Source organism: Danio rerio, chromosome 9, assembly GCF_049306965.1.
Source record: "Danio rerio strain Tuebingen ecotype United States chromosome 9, GRCz12tu, whole genome shotgun sequence".
NCBI lineage: Eukaryota > Metazoa > Chordata > Actinopteri > Cypriniformes > Danionidae > Danio > Danio rerio.
The window spans coordinates 45863682-45885982 of record NC_133184.1 but is presented as its reverse complement, the minus strand read 5'-3'; the positions used below and the strand labels follow the sequence as shown (position 1 = coordinate 45885982).

Genomic DNA, 22301 nt, shown 5'->3' with positions numbered 1-22301 from the left:
CAGTCCAGAGGTTCATACAACACTGGTTTCGTTGCGATTGAGTGAAAAACCAGGAACTAGTTTGCAAAAGTAGGTTTTGTACATATTGATAGTTTTTTAATGAACGGTGTGATTGACAGCAGTTGTTTTAGTGTCAAACTGTTCAAGATGAGCAGACCTATCATATGATATGTAGATTAAGTGTATTTGTGAAATAGTGTTTAAATGAAGCACATTTACTTTATTTTTAAGCCATTTGGCATGTTTTTAAGACTCTTTTTGCTATTATAGCGCCACCTATGGTTTGATCTTCACAAAATTTTGCATGTTTCTTCTCATTGATATGGCACATGTACTCACCAATTTCTGTGATGTTTTGGGCTTTCCTTATTGGTTTACAGGCATGTAGGTTCGTGTGGACACGCCCCTTTTGTAAACTAGCCTGTTTCAGCTAGCCAAAGTGAAAAGTTCAACTTTTTTTTGATAATTATTGATCTACACAGTCCAGAGATTCTAACAACACTGGTTTCGTTGCAATTGAGTGAAAAACCAGGGACTAGTTCGCAAAAGTAGGTTTTTCCTATATTGATGAATATTTAACGAACGGTGTAAGTGACAGCAGTGGTTTGAGTGTCAAACTGTTCGGTATGAGCAGGCCTATCATATGATATGTATTTTGTGTGGTTGCGCACAAGGTTGTGTGATACACAACCCATTACACCTTAAAAATGCGTAAAATCGCCCCCTAGTGGCCGATTTCTTTCAAAATTCTTACAGACCTCTAGGTCTATAAGTCGAACATACCCAGCGAGTTTCGTTCCGATCGCTGATCGTTAATCTTGTTAAATGGCTGCTAAATCTTTATTGGCCAATGGCGGCCATGTTTTTTGAGATGTGCCAATGTCCTTATAATATGTCATGGCAAACTGGTCAAAGACACTGCATGCCAAATTTCAAGCTGATCGGACTAACGGTTGTAAGGTTAGGGTCATTTTATGGTTTTTAAGCTTTATAGCGCCACCATGTGGCCAAAGTCTGCGGGTTTTGCAGTGTCACCTCAAATTGAGCTTATACATGTGTGTACCAAGTTTGGTGATGATATCTCATTTGGTTCAAAAGTTATAGCTCCAATTAGCATTTAGCTTCAATTAGCATCGAACATTGTTGTGTACTGTTTCGAGTGAGAATAAAAATGTCAACTTTTTTTTGATAATTATTGATATTCAGTGTCCAGAGAACATTTGAGAGGTGGTTTGGTTTAGATTGAGTGAAAAACCTAGGACTAGTTCGCAAAAGTAGGATTCGGACAAAACGCGATGTAGCGGGAAAACGGTGCATCGTAGAGCAAAAAGTGCAGCTGTGCACTTTTGTTAGGGCTAACTCAAGGATTGAAAAAATGTAAAGTTTTTGAGTCTACGACAAACGGTGAACGTATAGCGGCCAAAAATGTCCAAAATGTTGGTTTTTGGCGCTGTAGCGCCACCTATGGTCCGATTTGGCTGATCTTTGGTGAGAACGTAGTGTACCGGGGTACTACGATCTGGCCAAGTTTCAGCTCTCTCGGCCTTACGGTTTGGTCTGGGCAATAGTGACTTCGGCAGAATAATAATAATAATAAAAATCCTAACAAATACAATAGGGTTTCAGCGCTACGCGCTTGACCCCCTAATAAATATAGCTGCGAGCAGCAATTAACGGGGGTCAAGCAGTTTAGCAGGGTAAGGTCATATAGCAGTCAGGAAGCCTGTAAGTAGTTTATTCGCCAATGAAATATACGATTAGAGTGTTAGAGTTTATAGATTGAGCTAACAAATGTTTGATTAAACACTCCAGAAATGCAACTTCAGTTTTTACATATTGACAAATTTCTTAAGAACATTTCGAGTAAATGTCAAAGTGACCAGTATAAGCAGCCCTATGATATATTGTGTAGATCGAGTCATGGCACCTTAGACAAAGACACGACATGTCATATTTTAAGTTAATCAGATAAATGGTTACTCGGATACAGTGATTTTACAATGTATAGCGCCATCATGTGGCCATTGTCTACGAGTTTTGTGTTATGACCTTAGACTGACCTCTTGCATATGTGTAACAAGTTTGGTGAAGATATTTTAATTCCTTCATGAGTTATGGCTATTTTAGCTCTTCTTAATAAAAATGACAAAAGAGCAGTGAATAAGCTATTAGTGATCTGCTACTGCCACCTAGTGGCAACGGTGTAATTTATTTATGTGATTACAGCCATTTAGGTGTGCATAAACATATCCCTTCTATAATTGAGCATGTTCTAACTATATAAAATGAAAAATTTGTATTTTATTAAAATAATTAAAAATCTACAGAGTAAAAAGTGTGAAAAGCTTTAACTAAATTTGATCTTAAATGCATTAACTGTGTTCATGCCATGTCAGTTTGGGATTCAGAATGCATTACATAACATTACATTACATTCTTTGCTATAGAGCAGTAAAATAAACAATAAGTGGTCTGTTACTGTCATCTAGAAGCCACAGTTGTGATTTTCTTTACATATGTTTTAAAACAAGGTGTTTAATTATAGAACCAGTTTTACCTATTAGAATTATTATGAAGAGGTTAACTGGGACCAAATTAGATGTTTAATGCATAGCAGTGTTTATATCAGGTCAAATGTGATTCAGAATGATCCTAAATGCAATTTCCCTGACTTTAAAATAAAAAAAAATGTAAAACAACAAAGGTATGCAAATGTTATGAACAATAAATAAGTGGTCTTGTTGTGACATCTAGTGGTTAGAAATGGTAGGTGACAGTTAAAAGTCTGTGTTATAGTGGCTAAAAAGATAGAATACTGAAAATATGTGTTTTTTAGACATTTAAACGTCCAAGATGGGCAAAAAACAACAACTTGTAAATCATTTTAGTGTTAGGTGTGTAAATGAAGCACATTTACTGCATTTTTAAGCCATTTTATGATGTTTTTAGAACCATTTCTACTATTATAGCGCCACCTATTGCCCGATCACCACAAAATTTTGCATGTTTATACGCATTGATATGCCAAATGTGCTCATCAATTTCTGTGATGTTTTGCGTTTTTCTTATTGGTTAACAGGCATGTAGATTCGTGTAGACACGCCCCTTTTATAAATGAGCCTGTTACAGCTATCTAAAATGGAAAGTTCCACTTTTTTTTGATAATTATTAATCTACTCAGTCCAGAGGTTCATTTAACACTGGTTTCGTTGCGATCGAGTTAAAAACCAGAGACTAGTTCGCAAAAGTAGGTTTTGTTTATATTGATGTTTTTTTAATGAACGGTGTGAGTGACAGCAGTGGGTTTAGTGTCAAACTGTTCAGTATGAGCAGACCTATCATATGATATGTAGATTAAGTGTTTTTGTGAAATAGTGTTTAAATGAAGCACATTTACTTTATTTTTAAGCCATTTGGCATGTTTTAGGACTATTTTTGCTATTATAGCGCCACCTATGGTTTGATCTTCACAAAATTTTGCAAGTTTCTTCTCATTGATATGGCACATGTGCTCACCAATTTCTGTGATGTTGTGAGTTTTCCTTATTGGTTTACAGGCATGTAGGTTCGTGTGGACACGACCCTTTTGTAAATTAGCCTGTTACAGCTAGCCAAAGTGAAAAGTTCAACTTTTTTTTGATAATTATTGATCTACACAGTCCAGAGATTCTAACAACACTCGTTTCGTTGCGATTGAGTGAAAAACCAGGGACTAGTTCGCAAAAGTAGGTTTTTCCTATATTGATGCATATTTAACGAACGGTGTGACTGACAGCAGTGGTTTTAGTGTCAAACTGTTCGGTATGAGCAGGCCTATAATATGATATGTATTTTGTGTGGTTTTGCAAAAGGTTGTGTGATACACAACCCATTACACCTTAAAATTGCGTAAAATCGCCCCCTAGTGGCCGATTTCTTTCAAAATTCTTACAGACCTCTAGGTCCATAAGTCGAACATACCCAGCGAGTTTCGTTTCGATCGCTCATCGTTAACCTTGCTAAATGGCTGCACAATTTTAATTGGCTAATGGCAGCCATGTTTTTTGAGATGTGTCATTGTCCTTATAAGATGTCGTGGCAAACTGGTCAAAGACACTGCATGCCAAATTTCAAGCTGATCGGACTAACGGTTGTAAGGTTAGGGTCATTTTATGGTTTTTAAGCTTTATAGCGCCACCATGTGGCCAAAGTCCGCTGTTTTTGCACTGTCACATCAAATTGAGCTTATGCATGTGTTTACCAAGTTTGGTAATGATATCTCATTCCGTTCAAAAGTTATAGCTCCAATTAGCATTTAGCTTCAATTAGCGTCGAACATTGTTGTGTACTGTTTCGAGTGAGAATAAAAATGTCAACTTTTTTTTGATAATTATTGATATTCAGTGTCCAGAGAACATTTGAGAGCTGGTTTGGTTTAGATTGAGTGTAAAACCTAGGACTAGTTCGCAAAAGTAGGTTTCGGATAAATCGCGATGTAGCGGGAAAACGGTGCGTCGTAGAGCAAAAATTTCTGCTATACACTTTTGTTCAGGTTAACTCAAGGATTCAAAAAATGTAAAGTTTTTGAGTCTACGACAAACGGTAAACGATAAGCGGCCAAAAATGTCCAAAAAGTGTTTTTTTGGCGCCATAGCGCCACCTATGGTCTGATTTGGCTGATCTTTGGCCAGAACGTAGTGTACCGGGGTACTACCATCTGGCCAAGTTTCAGCTCTCTCGGCCTTACGGTTTGGTCTGGGCAATAGTGACTTCGGCAGAATAATAATAATAATAATAATAATAATAATAATAAATATAGCTGCAAGCAGCAATTAACGGGGGTCAAGCAGTTTAGCAGGGTAAGGTCATATAGCAGTTAGGACGCCTGTAAGTAGTTTATTCGACAACGAAATATACGATTAGAGTGTTAAAGTTTATAGATTGAGCTAACAAATGTTTGATTAAACACTCCAGAGAAGCAACTTCGATTTTTACATATTGACAAATTTTTAATGAACATTTTGAGTGACCGCTTTTATGTCAAAGTGACCAGTATAAGCAGCCCTATGATATAATGTGTAGATCGAGTCATGGCACCTTAGACAAAGACACGGCATGTCAAATTTCTAGTTAATCAGATAAATGGTTACTCAGATACAGTGATTTTACAATGTATAGCGCCACCATGTGGCCAATGTCTACGAGTTTTATGCTATGACCTTAGACTGACCTCTTGCATATGTGTAACAAGTTTGGTGAAGATATTTTAATTCCTTCATGAGTTATGGCTATTTTAGCTCTTCTTAATAAAAATGACAAAAGAGCAGTGAATAAGCTATTAGTGATCTCCTACTGCCATCTAGTGGCCACAGTGTAATTTATTTATGTGATTACAGCCATTTAGGTGTGCATAAACATATCCCTTCTGTAATTGAGCATGTTCTAACTGTATAAAATGAAAAATTTGTATTTTATTAAAATAATTATAAATCTACAGAGTAAAAAGTGTAAAAAGCTTTAACTAAATTTGATCTTCAATGGATTAACTGTGTTCATGCCATGTCAGTTTGGGATTCAGAATGCATTACATAACATTACATTACATTCTTTGCTATAGAGCAGTAAAATAAACAATAAGTGCTCTGTTACTGCCATCTAGAAGCCACAGTTGTGATTTTCTTTACACATGTTTTAAAACAATGTGTTTAATCATAGAACCAGTTTTAACTATTAGAATTATTATGAAGAGGTTAACTGGGACCAAATTAGATGTTTAATGCATAACAGTGTTTACATCAGGTCAAAATATGATTCAGAATGATCCTAAATGCAATTTCCCTGACTTTAAACTCAAAAAATGTAAAACAACAAAGGCATGCAAATGTTATGAACAATAAATAAGTGGTCTTGTTGTGACATCTAGTGGTTAGAAATGGTAGGTGACAGTTAAAAGTCTGTGTTATAGTGGCTAAAATGATAGAATACTGAAAATATGTTTTTGAGACCTTTAAACATCCAAGATGGACAAAAAAATAACTTATAAATCATTTCAGTGATAAGTGTGTAAATGAAGAACATTTACTTCATTTTTAAGCCATTTTAGCATGTTTTTAGAACCATTTTCACTATTATAGCGCCACCTATTGCCCAATCTCCACAAAATTTTGCATGTTTATTCACATTGATATGCCACATCTGCTCACCAATTTCTGTGATGTTTTGGGTTTTCCTTATTGGTTGACAGGCATGTAGGTTCGTGTAGACACGCCCCTTTTGTTAATGAGCCTGTTACAGCTATCTAAAATGGAAAGTTCAACTTTTTTTTGATAATTATTGATCTACTCAGTCCAGAGGTTCATACAACACTGGATTCGTTGCGATTGAGTTAAAAACCAGGGACTAGTTCGCAAAAGTAGGTTTTGTTTATATTGATGGTTTTTTAATGAACAGTTTGAGTAACAGCAGTGGTTTTAGTCTCAAACTGTTCAGTATGAGCAGACCTATCATATGATATGTAGATTAAGTGTATTTGTGAAATAGTGTTTAAATGAAGCACATTTACTTTATTTTTAAGCCATTTGGCATGTTTTTAAGACTATTTTTGCTATTATAGCGCCACCTATGGTTTGATCTTCACAAAATTTTGCAAGTTTCTTCTCATTGATATGACACATGTGCTCACCAATTTCTGTGATGTTGTGAGTTTTCCTTATTGGTTAAGAGGCATGTAGGTTCGTGTGGACACGCCCCTTTTGTAAATGAGCCTGTTACAGCTAGCCAAAGTGAAAAGTTCAACTTTTTTTTGATAATTATTGATCTACACAGTCCAGAGATTCTAACAACACTGGTTTCGTTGCGATTGAGTGAAAAACCAAGGACTAGTTCGCAAAAGTAGGTTTTTCATATGTTGATGAATATTTAATAAACGGTGTGACTGACAGCAGTGGTTTGAGTGTCAAACTGTTCGGTAGGAGCAGGCCTATCATATGATATGTATTTTGTGTGGTTTTGCAAAAGGTTGTGTGATACACAACCCATTACACCTTAAAAAGGCGTAAAATCGCCCCCTAGTGGCCGATTTCTTTCAAAATTCTTACAGACCTCTAGGTCCATAAGTCGAAAATACCCAGCGAGTTTCGTTCCGATCGCTGATCGTTAACCTTGCTAAATGGCTGCACAATTTTAATTGGCTAATGGCGGCCATGTTTTTTGAGATGTGCCATTGTCCTTATAATATGTCATGGCAAACTGGTCAAAGACAATGCATGACAAATTTCAAGCTGATCGGACAAACGGTTGTAAGGTTAGGGTCATTTTATGGTTTTTAAGCTTTATAGCGCCACCATGTGGCCAAAGTCCACGGGTTTTGCACTGTCACATCAAATTAAGCTTATACATGTGTGTACCAAGTTTGGTGAGGATATCTCATTCCTTTCAAAAGTTATAGCTACAATTAGCAATTAGCTTCAATTAGCATTGAACATTCTTGTGTACTGTTTCGTGCGAGAAAAAAAAATTCAACTTTTTTTTGATAATTATTGATATTCAGTGTCCAGAGAACATTTCAGAGCTGGTTTGGTTCAGATTGGGCAAAAAACCTAGGACTAGTTCGCAAAAGTAGGTTTCGGACAAATCGCGATGTAGCGGGAAAACGGTCCAACGTAGAGAAAATCTGGGTCACTCCACTTTTGTTCGGGCTGACCCAAGGATTCCAAATTTGTAATTTTTTTGAGTCTACGACAAACGGTGTACAAATGGCGGCCAAAATATTGGGTTTTGGCGCAATAGCGCCACCTATGGGCCGATTTGGCTGATCTTCGGTGAGAATGTAGTGTACCGGAGTACTACCATCTGACCAAGTTTCAGCTCTCTCGGACTTACGGTTTGGTCTGGGCAATAGTGACTTCGGCAGAATAATAATAATAATAATAATAAAAATCCTTACAAATACAATAGGGTTTCAGCGCTTCGCGCTTGACCCCCTAAAAATCTTAACAAAAACAATAGGGTTTCAGCGCTTCGCGCTTGACCCCCTAATAAAAATCTTAACAAAAACAATAGGGTTTCAGCGCTTCGCGCTTGACCCCCTAATAATAATAATAATAATAATAATAATAATAAAAATCTTAACAAAAACAATAGGGTTTCAGCGCTTCGCGCTTGACCCCCTAAATAAATACCAATCAGGTCACTTCAAGACAAAGCACGCCTATAGCATGCCGAAAGTGCAATGATTCTTGGGTGTTTCAAATTCATTGCAGTTTTGACACACAAACATAACTGGCCCAGTTCAGGCTGTTATGGGTCAGTTATTAGTTATTGACTTGGCTAAGACTGGGCCCAGATATATGGTCCATGTTTGGCCCTTGTCTGGAAGCCAGCCTTAGTCCAGTAATGTGCCGTAATTCACTGCAGCATGTGTGCCAAACAAAAGATGATTGAGTGGGCCAGAGTTATTTCGCTATGAGAGTTGTTTTTCAAGAACATATGCAGGGGAATAAAGCGTCACCTACAGGTGGTTTGTCAAGCCCACTCACATGAGGCACATTAAGAATTGTTTTTCCAAAAACATTTAGTATTGATAAGAACATGTCAGGAGTTTAAACATAACATTAGCATACAGCTAGGCATTTCATACTAAGCTAGCTTCTTTTTAATGAGCTACAGTGATGCATTTACTTGTATGTAATGTTTGCGTGTGGTTTCGTCCTCTTGCTTTAAGTATGAATGAAAGCGATATTACTTCAAGAACTTTCATAGATACAGGACTTTTTTTTTGTATCTCAATGTAAACATATAAATGATCATCGTTAGTATTGTTACAGCAAAAAATAACCCAAACTATTGTTTTACGTCCGTATCACCCATGCCTACCTGGAGCCCTGCGTATTGTACTGCCTAAATCAGATATTTTTTGTGGCACAAACCAACCCCAAAGAGCTGCCAAAGCGGGGCGGGAAGAGGAGGGGACAGAAGCGGCCTCTAGTTTTTCGGCCAAGAGATTGACCTTCACTTGTCATTTCAGGCGCAGCAAAATGGAGTGCTGTTGTTAGGAGCAATGGAAGCCCTCCAACTCCGCACCCGCTGCAAACTGACCGTACCGGGGTCACGCTTCCTCTTCATTAGTACCGAATCCCGCAGGAGTATTTGTAAACAGTTTCCTGTCACAAACGCAGAGGGGGGAAAAACGACCCCCCGCCTCTGCCGTGTCCCAGAGCAGGTCTGAATGTGTCATTTGGTGATCCAGGTCGATCCTTTGGGACGAAGGAAATGGAGTCAAATCACTCTCTTTGTTAGAGCTGCACAAAAACAGCCATGTACTGCATCAACTGCTGTGATTTACTGCACACAATTACCATGCATTACCATGCAATGGATTACTATGCCCTTATTATTTCATTAATTATAATATCATTGTTTAAAATTCATAAACTGATGAAATACTACTTTTTTTGCTTTAAGTCCAAACATGATATCTTATTAAATTCTTTTTGTGTGTTTAATGTTTAATATAATATTTTTAGTAGAGCAAACTAGTTTTTGATGTAATTGTATGTACATTATAATATATTATATTACATTAAATTTATATAAAATTGTATATTTTATTATATTAAATGATATTATGTTATATTATATTATATTATATTATATATTAAATATTAGATTATACTATATTATATTAAATTATTTATATAATATTTTTATTATATTACATTATAGTAAATAAAATATTATACTATATTATGTTGTATTATATTAAATTATATTACATATGTTATATTATATTAAATATTACATTTTATTAAATTAAATGAATTATTATATTATATTATATTATATTATATTATATTATATTATATTATATTATATTATATTATATTATATTATATATTGTATTATATTAATACATATAATATTAATTATATTAATTTATAATTTATTCTATTTTATTAAATTAAACATTTTACTATCTTATATTAAACTATATTGTATTATATTATATTACATTACATTATAATATTATAATATTTTGAAACCAATTTTGACTTTACATTTCATAAAAAATTATTCAAAATCAATGAACCAATCAATCAATGAAACATTTTGATGGGAGAGTACAGTAACACACGGATGTGCTCAAAGCAGACATAAACCACAAAGTAATTACCATGTACACATCATAAAATATACATGACATGTTAGCTACGTCAACTCCCAATTATCCTACACTAGTTTCTTTTACCGCATTAATTTGTCAATATTCATAACACAATACGAAACCTCTAATTACAAAGAGTGTTTCGTATAGCTTATTTACACGAAGCAGGATAAACATCCACCGCCCAATTAAAGGCTTCCTCCACTATATACTCCTCGGTACGTATAGCATATAAATTGCAGCCTTCTAATTAATTTGCCTGCTTTTAAGGGTTTCAGGGGGACTGTTAATTTCTTTGATATTCCAGGCAAAGAACCAAAATGTTGGTGCAGTTTCCATGAGACTCTTAGACATGCTTGACTAGCGAGTCATTGCATCACATTCATCTGCCTGGATGAGGGAGACATTAACTGCCTTATGAATATTCATGCTGTCTGCTTAATTAAGTTAATTGTTCTGCAGAAGTGCTCGCACTTCCAAGGACAATTTCTCTCTCTCTCTCTCTCTCTCTCTCTCTCTCTCTCAAAAGCCCCCTTCCCAATTGCCCACCCCCCGCTCTAATATGTGGGCGCGGGCACCATTCGTCACCCGCTTCTGGAATGGAGATGGTAATATATGGAAGTCCCGGTGATGTTGGCACAGGCTGTTGCTCTGAGCCTTGCAGGAGAAGCAGATGCACGCTTGAAATATAGTGCTATAGCACCACAGACACCAGCGAACAACAAAAGAACAAAACCATCAATGCCCGACAACCATTGTATAACCTAGACAACACACGAATTGACGAAACTTAAGCCGGATGCATCAGATCTTGGCAATAAATGGTCATTTAAGCATTAAGAATTTGGCATCGATAGACATTTGCATTCATGGCTTTTAATATGAAACTATTTGAGATCCTTAAAGGCACAGTGTGCAGCTTTTGCCACTAGAGGGTGAATATTCGCAACAAACAAAGTAGTTTGAGGACGCAGTGACTGAGTGGAATCATGAAAGTTGTGGTCTTCGGTATATTCTAAGGTACTCCAGCGGAAATCGTATTTATGGATGATTTCAAGTATTCAACACTTATTGTCACAGTAGTATAAAGCCGAGTAATGGTGCGTTCACACCAGATGCGAATGAAGCATCAAGCGCGAGTGATTTACATGTTAAGTCAATGCTAAGACATCCATTGGTGCATTTTGTAGAATTTTAGTAGAGTTTTTAGAATTAGAATTCTTCTTTAGAACTTTAGCAGATATTCAGGCTGCATTAACCAATCAGGAGCTTGCTCTTGTAGCAGCATGATTATGATGTAGCGTCTGCACTTGGTGTTCCATGGAGAAATTCTCCTGCTGACACCGACAACAGTTTATCAAACTGGGCAAAATAGTCAGTATAGGAAATGATGAACTCACACAGCTGGGTGCGCCTCAGAAAGGATCTAGTAGACTCTGACACGGCGTCGAACAAATCTACTCTGTTTTTCAGCCTACCTGAAGCACAGCTACTATCTCAATAAAATTCATGTTAGCCATTTAGCAATGAAGCTAGAGTTACCGGCCGTGTCACATACTGTACATTTCTACTGTAAAGTGAATTTGACGCATGAAACGAGTAAACTCAAAATCTTGACGTGTCCGTTGCGCACGAATATCACAATTTATTGGCAATCCCGTGTGCCGCATCTGGTGTGAACAGCATGAGACTGAAAAGTATCAAATCGAAATAAGACCACTAAAGCAATTGACCATTCGCAACACCATGCTTCTCTCTAATTTATTGTTTATCTTGGTTTTCAGGCTCTTCCGTTTAAGTTAGCTCATCTCACCTTTCCCGGTCTAATAACAGAAAAATATTAATTTGAGTGTTGCAAGTTATTTATTAAGTAACAGCATATTTTCACAGTGTTTTCTGTTGATCACCAATGTTTTTCATTTTTCATTATAAAAACATTCTAGTCTTTTGTTATAATGTTGCTCTTTGCAGAGAAATAAAACAGACAACATATTAAAGTATTTTGATGTTGATGTCTGTATGACTAGAAAAATGTTTTATTTTATAATAGAATCAAAAAATATTTAGACCCTAATAACAATAATAATAATAATAATAATAACAATAATAATAATAATGATAATAATAATAATAATAATATTAATAATAATAATAGACCCGTTGCCTCACAGTAGGAAGCTCACTGATTCGGGTACCGGCTGGGTCAGTTGACATTTCTGCATGGAGTTTGCATGTTCTCTGAGGCATGACCGTATAGTGTACAGTGTGTGTGTGTGTGTGTGTGTATGGATGTTTACCAGTACTGGGTTGTGGCTGGAAGGGTATCCGCTGTGCAAAACATATGCTGGATAAGTTAGAGGTTCACTCCGCTGTTGAATAAAGGAACTAAGCCAAAGGAAAATTAATGAATGAATAATAACAACAACAACAACAAAAACAACAACAACAACTACTACAACAATAATAAAAATAATTATAATTATAATAATAATAATAAACAATTTCTGTTTCTGGTCTAATTGTATATTATATCAAATAATATTTTATTCTCACATTTTTTTTATAAAAAATAATGTAATAAAAAAGTATTAAATTAAATCAATTAAGAAATTCTTCAATTAATAAATAAAATAATTAGATTATTAGAGAGTGAAACTGCAAAAATAAAGAAAAATTACAAATTGTAATTTAAATCAAAACAATCATATAACTGATTATGATGTATTAATAAAACGTAATTTGCTCTTGCAGGACAGGCAGAAGCACGATTTAAATATAGTGTTGCAGTGCCACAGACACCAGCAAACAACAAAATAAAGCCATCAATGACCAACAACTATTGCGTAACATACACATGCACTGACGCAACTCAAGACAGCTTCATCAGATCTGTGCAATAAATGGTAATTTTAGCTTTCAGATAATGAGTTTTTAATATCACACCCACTGAGACTGTTAAGGCGAGAGACGCCTTTTTCAGGCACTTCTGAATTTTGAGGATTTTATGCTTTTTAGGTTTCCATAAAGTGGTTTCATTTCAGTTTGATGAACAGATGATGCACAAAATACAGGGATTTATTCATACATAATTTGCCTGGTTATATAAAACATTTCATTCAACAAAAAAGTGAATATTTATATTTGTTGGTTGTTTACTGTATTTGTAGGATTATTGAGCATTAAAAGAGATTTCCAAAATTCCCTATGTAAAAACATTTGACTCTGAAATGTTAAAAACGAAACAAAAATATAGGAACCTGACCATTTAATGTTAAGATTTTGGTGCTACAAATATGCAAAGAAGCTTATTTATAATTAAACATTGCATCATTTACATATTTACATGAAAACCTGTAATAGTAAAAAAAAAAAAAAAAAGTTTTAGCAATTCTCAATATAAATCAATCAATTGGGGATGTACTGTATGCTAAAACGATCAGTTCACTTTTTTTCACAATGTCTTACTTTAAGGGCCATACAGTGGCTCAGTGGTTAGCTCTGTTGCCTCACAGCAAGAAATTTGCTGGTTCGAGTTTCAGCTGGGTCAGTTGTTTTTGTGTGGAGTTTGCATGTTCTCTCTGTGTTGGTGTGGGTTTTCTCTGGGTGCTCCGGTTTCCCCCACAGTACAAAGACATGTGGTACAGGTAAATTGAATAAACTAAATTGGCTGTAGTGTGTGTGTGTGTGTGCGTGTGTGTGTGTGTGTGTGTGTGTGAATGTGTGTGTGGATGTTTCCCAGAGATGGGTTGCGGCTGGAAGGGCATCCGCTGCGTAAAAACTTGCTGGATAAGTTCAAGTGGTGCTCGCTGCAGAGCCATTTGAGGAGAGCTGAGCTCCAGCGAGGGGGAGCTTAAGCTTGAGCTCCACCTTTTTTGCACTTCTTCTACGAGTGATGTCACTGGGGGTAGGGTTAGGGGTGGGGTTGGTGTACGCATTAAAACAGCTTACAGGAGGAGGAGCGACAGCTCATGCTCCCCCTCGCTGGAGCTCAGCTCTCCTCAAATGGCTCTGCAGCGAGCACCCTCTCGATAAGTTGGCGGTTTATTCCGCTGTGGCACCCGGAGGAAACCCACGCGAAGGCAGGGAGAACATGCAAACTCCACACAGAAACACCAACTGAGCCGAGGTTCGAACCAGCGACCTTCTTGCTGTGAGGCGACAGCACTACCTACTGCACCACTGCCTCGCCCATCCTACTACTACTACTACTAATAACAATAATAATAATAATAATAATAATAATAATAATAATAATAATAATAAATCATCCTACTACTATCAATAATAATAATAATAATAATAATAATCATAATACTACTAATCCTCCTCCTCCTCCTCCTCCTACTACTACTAATAATAATAATCATCATCATCCGACTACTACTAAAAATAATCATCATTATACTATTGCTACTACTACTATTATTAATAATAATAATAACAATAATCATAATAATCATACTATTCCTACTACTAAAAATAATAACATCATCATTTGGGATGATTGTTCTTCATACAGACAACGGAATAAAATAATATATATATATATATATATATATATATATATATATATATATATATATATATATATATATATATAACTTATATATATATAGTTATTTTAAACCTTATTATGATTATTATTATTATTAATATTGGCAATTGGGATAATAGTCCTTCATACAGACAATGAAATAAAACAATGAAAGCTTAAGAAAAAAAATGGCAACATAAAATCTAACCAAGGTGTCACGGAAATATCCTAAAGCATGAAAGATTAAATCAAGTTAATGTTCTAACCATGACACATGTCGGCAATTATTCATGAACATTATTTGAACAGCAATAAAATGGCAAATGTTTATTAATTTAATACATACACTTTAAGAAAAATTATATTTGCTATTTGTTCAAACTACTTATTTAAAATGAGCTGAAACAACAATTCTTACGTTTTTTTTGTTTTTTTGTTTTTTTTTTTGGAGGGGGGGGGTGACATAATTTTTTTCATATTGATTGTGTGGAACCCAGCATTTTTATTTTTTTTATTTTTGCAGTGTGTGCAGTAATACCTTAAACAGCAGTATGTAACCATACAAAACCAAAAATGGTGTGATTTTTATGTAGGCTACTCAAGTAAATAAAAGGGCCTCTTCTAGCAGCTTTCAGATAGCAAGGCAAGCTCACTCATTTTGGAAGCTGCTCTGCCAGACGCTGTTACCTTTACTGAGGAGATCCTGGCTCTGGTGTTGAAATCATCACAACATATGGAAACTCCCAGAGAGGCCAGGAAGCGTCATGGATGTGTTTGTGAAGCAGGGCTGCATTACCAGTGACCTGGTAGGTAGGAAGAGCCAAATTCAGTTGGAGTGCGAGTTTGTGTCCAGCACTGTTAAAAAAAAAAGGGAGGGAACGCTTTCATCCAACACCTCCGTCCTGTTCTCATTTACAGACATTTGCTTTCATACCCTGTTGATCTGAGCAAACACACTGGCCAGATAAACTGCATGAAAGGAAATGCCTACTCACCCGACAAGGACAAGCCTCTCTCTGCTGTTTGTCTCTGCTAGTAATCAGTACAAATACACACACCTGTTCTCCCCGCGCACGCTGCCAGCAAGGTAAACCGCCTTAATTGGCATGAGGTGATATTAACTTAAATTAATGCCCTTTAACAAAGTCCTCATCCTGTAATGATTAACTTTACCTCACTCATTAGAAAAGCGAAGCAGCTGCCATTTTTAAGTCAGCGCTGCTTCTTAACTATTATAGTGTAGCCTAAATAGCGTGCAGGGGAGTGTGTTCTAAATCAGAGAACATTGGAAAATGTTTCCAGTTTATATTTTCTTATAGTTTTAAATGATTTGTTCGCCCATAACTGAACAAATGCGAACCATTTACTCACCATTAAAGATCCTGTGAGGTGCTTTGAAATGTGAAATTTTATTAAATGTTTGATGTAATCTCAAATTAAAATTGAAGCGAAGGCGAGACGCAGAGTAGCCCCTCCTCTTTTTAAAAAGTAGCCAATAGTGTTGCTTTTATGACAGCTCTTAACTGAGTAGGTTAAACTTTTTTCACTCGATAAGAAAAGATGCGCATAAACTACGACGGAAACGCTTTTAGCGCACAAATTCCGTAATCCACATTAAAAAAGGTCATGTAATTTTGTAATAAGAGATCATGGCTGCGTTCGAAACCGCCTACTACTCACTAGGTACTGCATATGAATTTAAACGTATTACTCGGCCATTAGAAAAGTACGCTGTATACAGAATGAATGTAAGAAGTATAAATGGAATTAGGACGGTAAAGTCTAGATCGAATTTGCGGCCGGCCGGAAGTGCAATATGCACATTAATAAAGCAGCATTTTTTATGACACTGTATAACAATAATTAATATTTTTACAGTACTGTGAGGGTTGGGGTGGGGGTAGGCGTAAAAAAATACATTTTATTGCGTAATTTAATAGATAACATAACTAAAACTCGGTACAACTACAGTTTTTACATTACTGTGACGGTTGGGTTTAGGGTTGGGGTGGGGGTAACGTTAGACGTTAATAAAATACAACAAATGAGAAATGTAATAAATAATAGAAATAATTTCCCTAGTAGCAAAGAAATCTGGCCCAGATTTGGCAAAAAAGCTGGCACAGCAGGCATTCATCCGGCACTGACATACAGCATGTGGGCCAAACATGGCCCGGGTTTGGCAGAGGTGGCACCGTTTTTAAGGCGGCACACAAGATTTGGGCCAGATGAAAAACGTAGTATTTGGCCCAGATTTAAAAATTTGATAAGTGGGCCATGTGAGTTTGGCCAGTCTTGACCCACATTTAAAATACACTAAAATCATTTTTGAGTAAAGAAAAAAAATTCTACCAATCAGGTCACTTTGAGAAAAAGCGTGCCCATAGTATGCCTAAAGCGCATTACTCCATGGGTTTATCAATTTCATTGCAATCGTGACACACCAACCTATCTGGCCCAGTTCAGGCCCAGTTATGAGTTATTAACTTGGCTGAGACTTGGCCCAGATATGGTCTGTGTTTGGCCCTTGTCTGGAAGCCAGATTTGGTCCAGTCATGTACCGTAATTCACTGCGGCATGTGGGCCAAGCAAAACCTGATTGTGTGGGCCAGAGTTGAGCCAGAGAAATTTTGCTATGTGGGTTGCGTTAACTTCCGGCTGCAAACGTATCCGCTCTAGCAACAACCAATTAGGACGTACTACATCCGCCATTTTGTCATGGTCACGTGACCTACCTGCTTCAGTTGCTTTGCTTCACTCCTATTCATGAATTCTCTCGCGGGGTATCATGGGATTGCACAGCATGCATCGGATGCGCACTTCAGAATCTTGCCAAGTCACCGGGTACCTCTCGCATACTGATTTTCGAATACTATCGGACATAGCTACTACTTGGCTCACATACTGATTTTAGCGTTCTATATAGTATAAACGTATGCGGTTTCAGAATGTGTAATTGGACAAACTAGCAGGCAAAGCACATTGTAAACCATCTGAAGTGTCGTTTTGGTCATTCTAAAATGCCTTACCATTTAAGTATTAGTGTTATATTATTGATGACCTCCAGAATCAAGAGCCTCTGTGCTCCTCTTCTGACACCTTAAAACCCCACCGCACGTTCACTGCGTGTCAGGATTGCCTTCTGAGGCACAAGTCATCTATTAGATGAAGAAAAGATTGATGCAGCTTCTCCTACTGCTGCAAATAAAGTGGAGGAACTATGACATCAATTTGCATGCAAAAACCCGGAAGCGAGTTAGCATTTTAGCAGTTCCGGTTCCCTAGTTGCAGAGTCAAATTGTAGAATTTTGAGGAAATAAATGAATTTAATCCATTTTGGAATAAGGATGTAACAGAAAAATGTGGAAAAAGTGAAGCGTTATGAATACTTTCCGGCAGGCCCGGATTGGCTAATCGGGAGGACCGGGAGAATTCCCGGTGGGCCGGTCCGTTTTTTGGCCGCGAGGGCCGGTGTCCCTAGCTCCAGGATCTGTTGCTCTCAGCAGTCACACTTTTTAAATTAATTAATTAATTTACTTGACCACAGTGTTCTTGTTCATTATTTTAGCGCAGCTCTGCTCTTCATATATATATATATATATAATCAGCCTGCAGGTTAATGATGATATAACTCAGATGAGTCACTTTTCAATATACAGCTCTTGTGGTCCAGTGGATAGCACGTTAGAATACAACGCTGCCGATCCGGGTTTGATCCTCATCTGAGTATTTATTATTTTTTTATTGTTAGGACATATAATACTGTTAGGGTTGTTGAACATTTTAAGTTAAAAAGCAGCTGTTTTCTCAAAAAAAAAGACGTGATAGTGTATTTAGAAACTGAATTGGAAATGACCTTATTTTAATATAGTCAGTCATGAACTGAGGTGGGCCAGTCTGAGGCTTGAAACTCCAGGGCTGAAAAGGAGTCCCACTCCGGCCCTGCTTTCCGGATGTACTGTACTGCCATGCCATGAAAAGGTGTACCTAATAAAGTGGCCAGCGAGTGTATTTTGCTGTGTGACACAGTGGAGTATTAACTGTCTCACAGCACACTCATAAGTAAGCAGTTTCCTGACATTCAGAGTTTCAGTGATTTAACATAACCACTAATTTAATGCAAAGCTGAAACTGAAATGATAATCTTGTTATGCCCTGAAAAGCAAACATCCTAAACAAAGAGAATTGTTTGCAATTAGAGCATATAAAAGACATAAATTATTGAAGACTTTACGTGAGCTGTGATTGGTCAAACAGAAATGGAATGGACAGGTTCCCGTTCCGTCTCCTGAAGCAGGTGCTGGAGGACATTGATATGCAGGGAAGAGAGTCTACTATAATAAAGCAAAGCTACATTTTTTCACGTTTCTGTAGCCATTCTTAATGGAATCTCATCACTCACCGAGAGTAAACAGTGTCTGTGCAGAGATACACGCTATAGCAAACATCATGGGACCATATGCCACAGCATTCAGATGGTCTCATAACATTAGCATCAGCGTGTGTCTAACGAGAAGAAGCTTTATCACAAAATCACCTGTGCGGAGAACAAGATTTATCCAAATACTGCATGTTTATGAAATGCAAAAGTCATTTAAGGGAACAGTTCACCTAAAATGCAAATCCATATTTGTATGCTGTGTGCATAAAGCACAATGCATTTTAATATACATACTGGACACTCACCGGCCACTTTATTTGGTACAATTTACTAATACCGGGTTGGACCCCCTTTTACCTTCAGATCTGCCCTAATCCTTCGTGACATACTGTACTATAGATTCAACAAGGTACTGGAAATATTCCTTAAAGATTTTGGTCCATATTGACATGATAGCATCACGCAGTTGCTGCAGATTTGTTGGCTCAACATCCATGATGTGAATCTCCCATTCCACCACATTCCAAGGTTGCTCTGTTGGATTGAGGATCTGGTCACTGTGGAGGCCATTTGAGTACAGTGAACTCATTGTCATGTTCAAAAAACCAGTCTGAGATGATTCACACTTTATGACATGGCGTGTTATTCTGCTGGAAGTAGCCATAAGAAGATGGGTATATAGTGGTCATAAAGGGATGGACATGGTCAGCAACAATACTCAGGTAGGCTGTGGCGTTGACACTATGCTCAGACCAGGCAACGTTTTACCAATCTTCCATTGTCTATTTTGGTGAGCCTGTGCAAATTGTAGCCTCAGTTTCCTGTTCTTAGCTGACAGGAGTGGCACTCGATGTGGTCTTCTGCTGCTGTAGCCCATCCACCTTAAGGTTGGACATGTTGTACATTCAGAGATGCTCTTCTGCATACTTCGATTGTAACAAATAGTTATTTGAGTCTGGCCATTCACCTCTGACATCAACAAGGCATTTGCGCCCACAGAACTGCCACTCACTGCATATTTTCTCTTTAATGTACCATTCTCTGTAAACCCTAGAGATGGTTGTGTGTGAAAATCCCAGTAGATCAGCAGTTTCTGAAATACTCAGAATAAGCTGTAGAACAATACCTAATAAACCTAATTAAGCGGCTGGTGAGTTTATATTAACATTATTGTCTTAATATGTAAAAGGAAATTATAATAAGATGAAGTAATAAATGGTAAATGCAGACAGCCAAAATCTGTCCAGAGGTATATCTTTAACTGCTAATTGATTAAATATATCACAAAACTAAAAATATTGTTTTTTTATGTCATCTTTTAGAAATATTAAGACACTATTTATAGACAATATTTCCATGGCCATTAACCCCCCCCACCCCCCCCCCCCCCCACACACACACACACACAAAAAAAATTAAAATAAAAAATTTCAATATAATACATAGAGTATATACTAGTATATAGTATATATGCAGCACTATATTGAAAAAAATATGACTGTCTTAGCAGTTTTGGCAACACCCCTTGTGCTATAAATAAGATATGCCCTACTTTCCAAGTTATCTAAAGCAATATAATAAGCTTTTGTGAAAAACAGATCGTTCTTTATTGATAATCACACAATGCTATTGTACAGAACATTCAGAAGACTTAATATAGTGCATTCATGTTGTTAAAGCATTTTCAGTATTGACAATATTATCATGATGATTGTGCAAAACATGAGCACCATAATCTTTCCTTGAGGAAATTAAATGAATATTCCTTAAGAAGTGTTTAATTCTCCCTCCACAGGTTCTACAGATGTAGTGGCGTGTTCTGTTCATGGAATAAGACGTGCTGCGACTGCGGCCTTGCACATCATCATGGGTACGTTCATCAGTCTTTCACTTATAAATGCATTAACTCCAAGCCATTCTTAAAGCTGCAGTCTGTAACTTTTTGTGGTTAAATTTTATCCTAATTGAAGTTTTGAGCAAAAGCATAATCAGGCAGAAATTGCAGGTTTTAAACAGTGTTGGTGACAAAGGGACAAAATCTACTGACTGCAGTTTTAAAGGAATAGTTCACCCAAAAATGGAAATGCACTTATTATTCGTTCACACTCAATTTGTTCTAAACCTTTATGCATTTCTTTATTTAGCTGAACACAAATGAAGATATTTAAAAGAAAGCTGAAAACATATAAACATTGAATTACACAAAAGCACTTACTATGGAAGTCAATGGTTGAGGCTCGGATTTTGGTCACTCTTGTTCGTTTCATTTAGGCTATTTATTCACTTATTTATTACATTTTATTTATTATTACTTTGCATTGCTGCCTTGATTCATTATTACTGATTTTATCAGTGAAGATTATGCAACGATACAGTTTACATAAAAGCAGACAGATAATGGCTTCAGTGCCAAATGAGTGCTTTAAATCATATTTTATTCTCCTTATTCCTTACCGTTTTACTTCAAATAATATAAATGTTTGAAGTTTTAGGTAGAGACGTCAAACTATGCCCATGCTAACCCATGGTTAGACTATTCTATAACCTGTAAATAAATATAGCATGGTGAAATCAATAGTCATCACGTTTCACGTAGCCTTACCCAACCAACATCAGTGTTAAGAAAAAAGATAAATGTTACAATCTAATGTCTTTTAAAAAAAATATTAGCTAAATGTGTTACATTTTAAGGCATTAGTGTAGCCAGAAAAAAATATCTAAAAAAAGATACCTGAATGTACAGTTATTACTGTGAAAATTGGTTAAATTTTGGCATGGATAACACACAACTTAATAGGCTATATAGTCTAACTAAGGTAAAAATAAATATTTATGTTAGGCTATCATAAGTGAGTTTTTTTTCGTGATATTGTCTGGTTGCCATTTGTAAAAATGCCTTCATAAACCTTTAGGCTAATAGGCCTACTTGCCAATTTTTTTATTTATTTAGCCTATTTTATTAACTATTTAATAACTTCAATAAAAATCAGGTTACATTATTATTTTTAGGGCCATGAGCTACAAGTCTAAACTAAATCGATAGGCTAACCATATTTTAGCTGTTAAAATAGGCCTACAATATATTTTCTGTTGTTTAATTTTGCCTGAGCAAATATCAGCCTATTACATATTTACACTGAAGCTAAGCAGGGCTGCGCCCGGTCAGTACCTGGATGGGAGACCACATGGGAAAGCAAGGTTGCTGCCGGAAGTGGTGTTAGTGAGGCCAGCAGGGGGCGCCCAAC

The 22301-nt window shown here is 36.5% G+C and overlaps 1 protein-coding gene across 1 annotated transcript in view; it reads left to right on the top strand.

The window, feature by feature from the left end:
• cerkl (CERK like autophagy regulator) overlaps positions 1–22301 on the top strand; it is a 195910-nt gene that overhangs the window by 144486 nt on the left and 29123 nt on the right. Inside the window, exon 6 of the mRNA NM_001089474.1 lies at positions 20852–20926. Coding sequence (NP_001082943.1) covers positions 20852–20926 — 75 coding nt within the window. The remainder of the gene's footprint in view (positions 1–20851; positions 20927–22301) is intronic.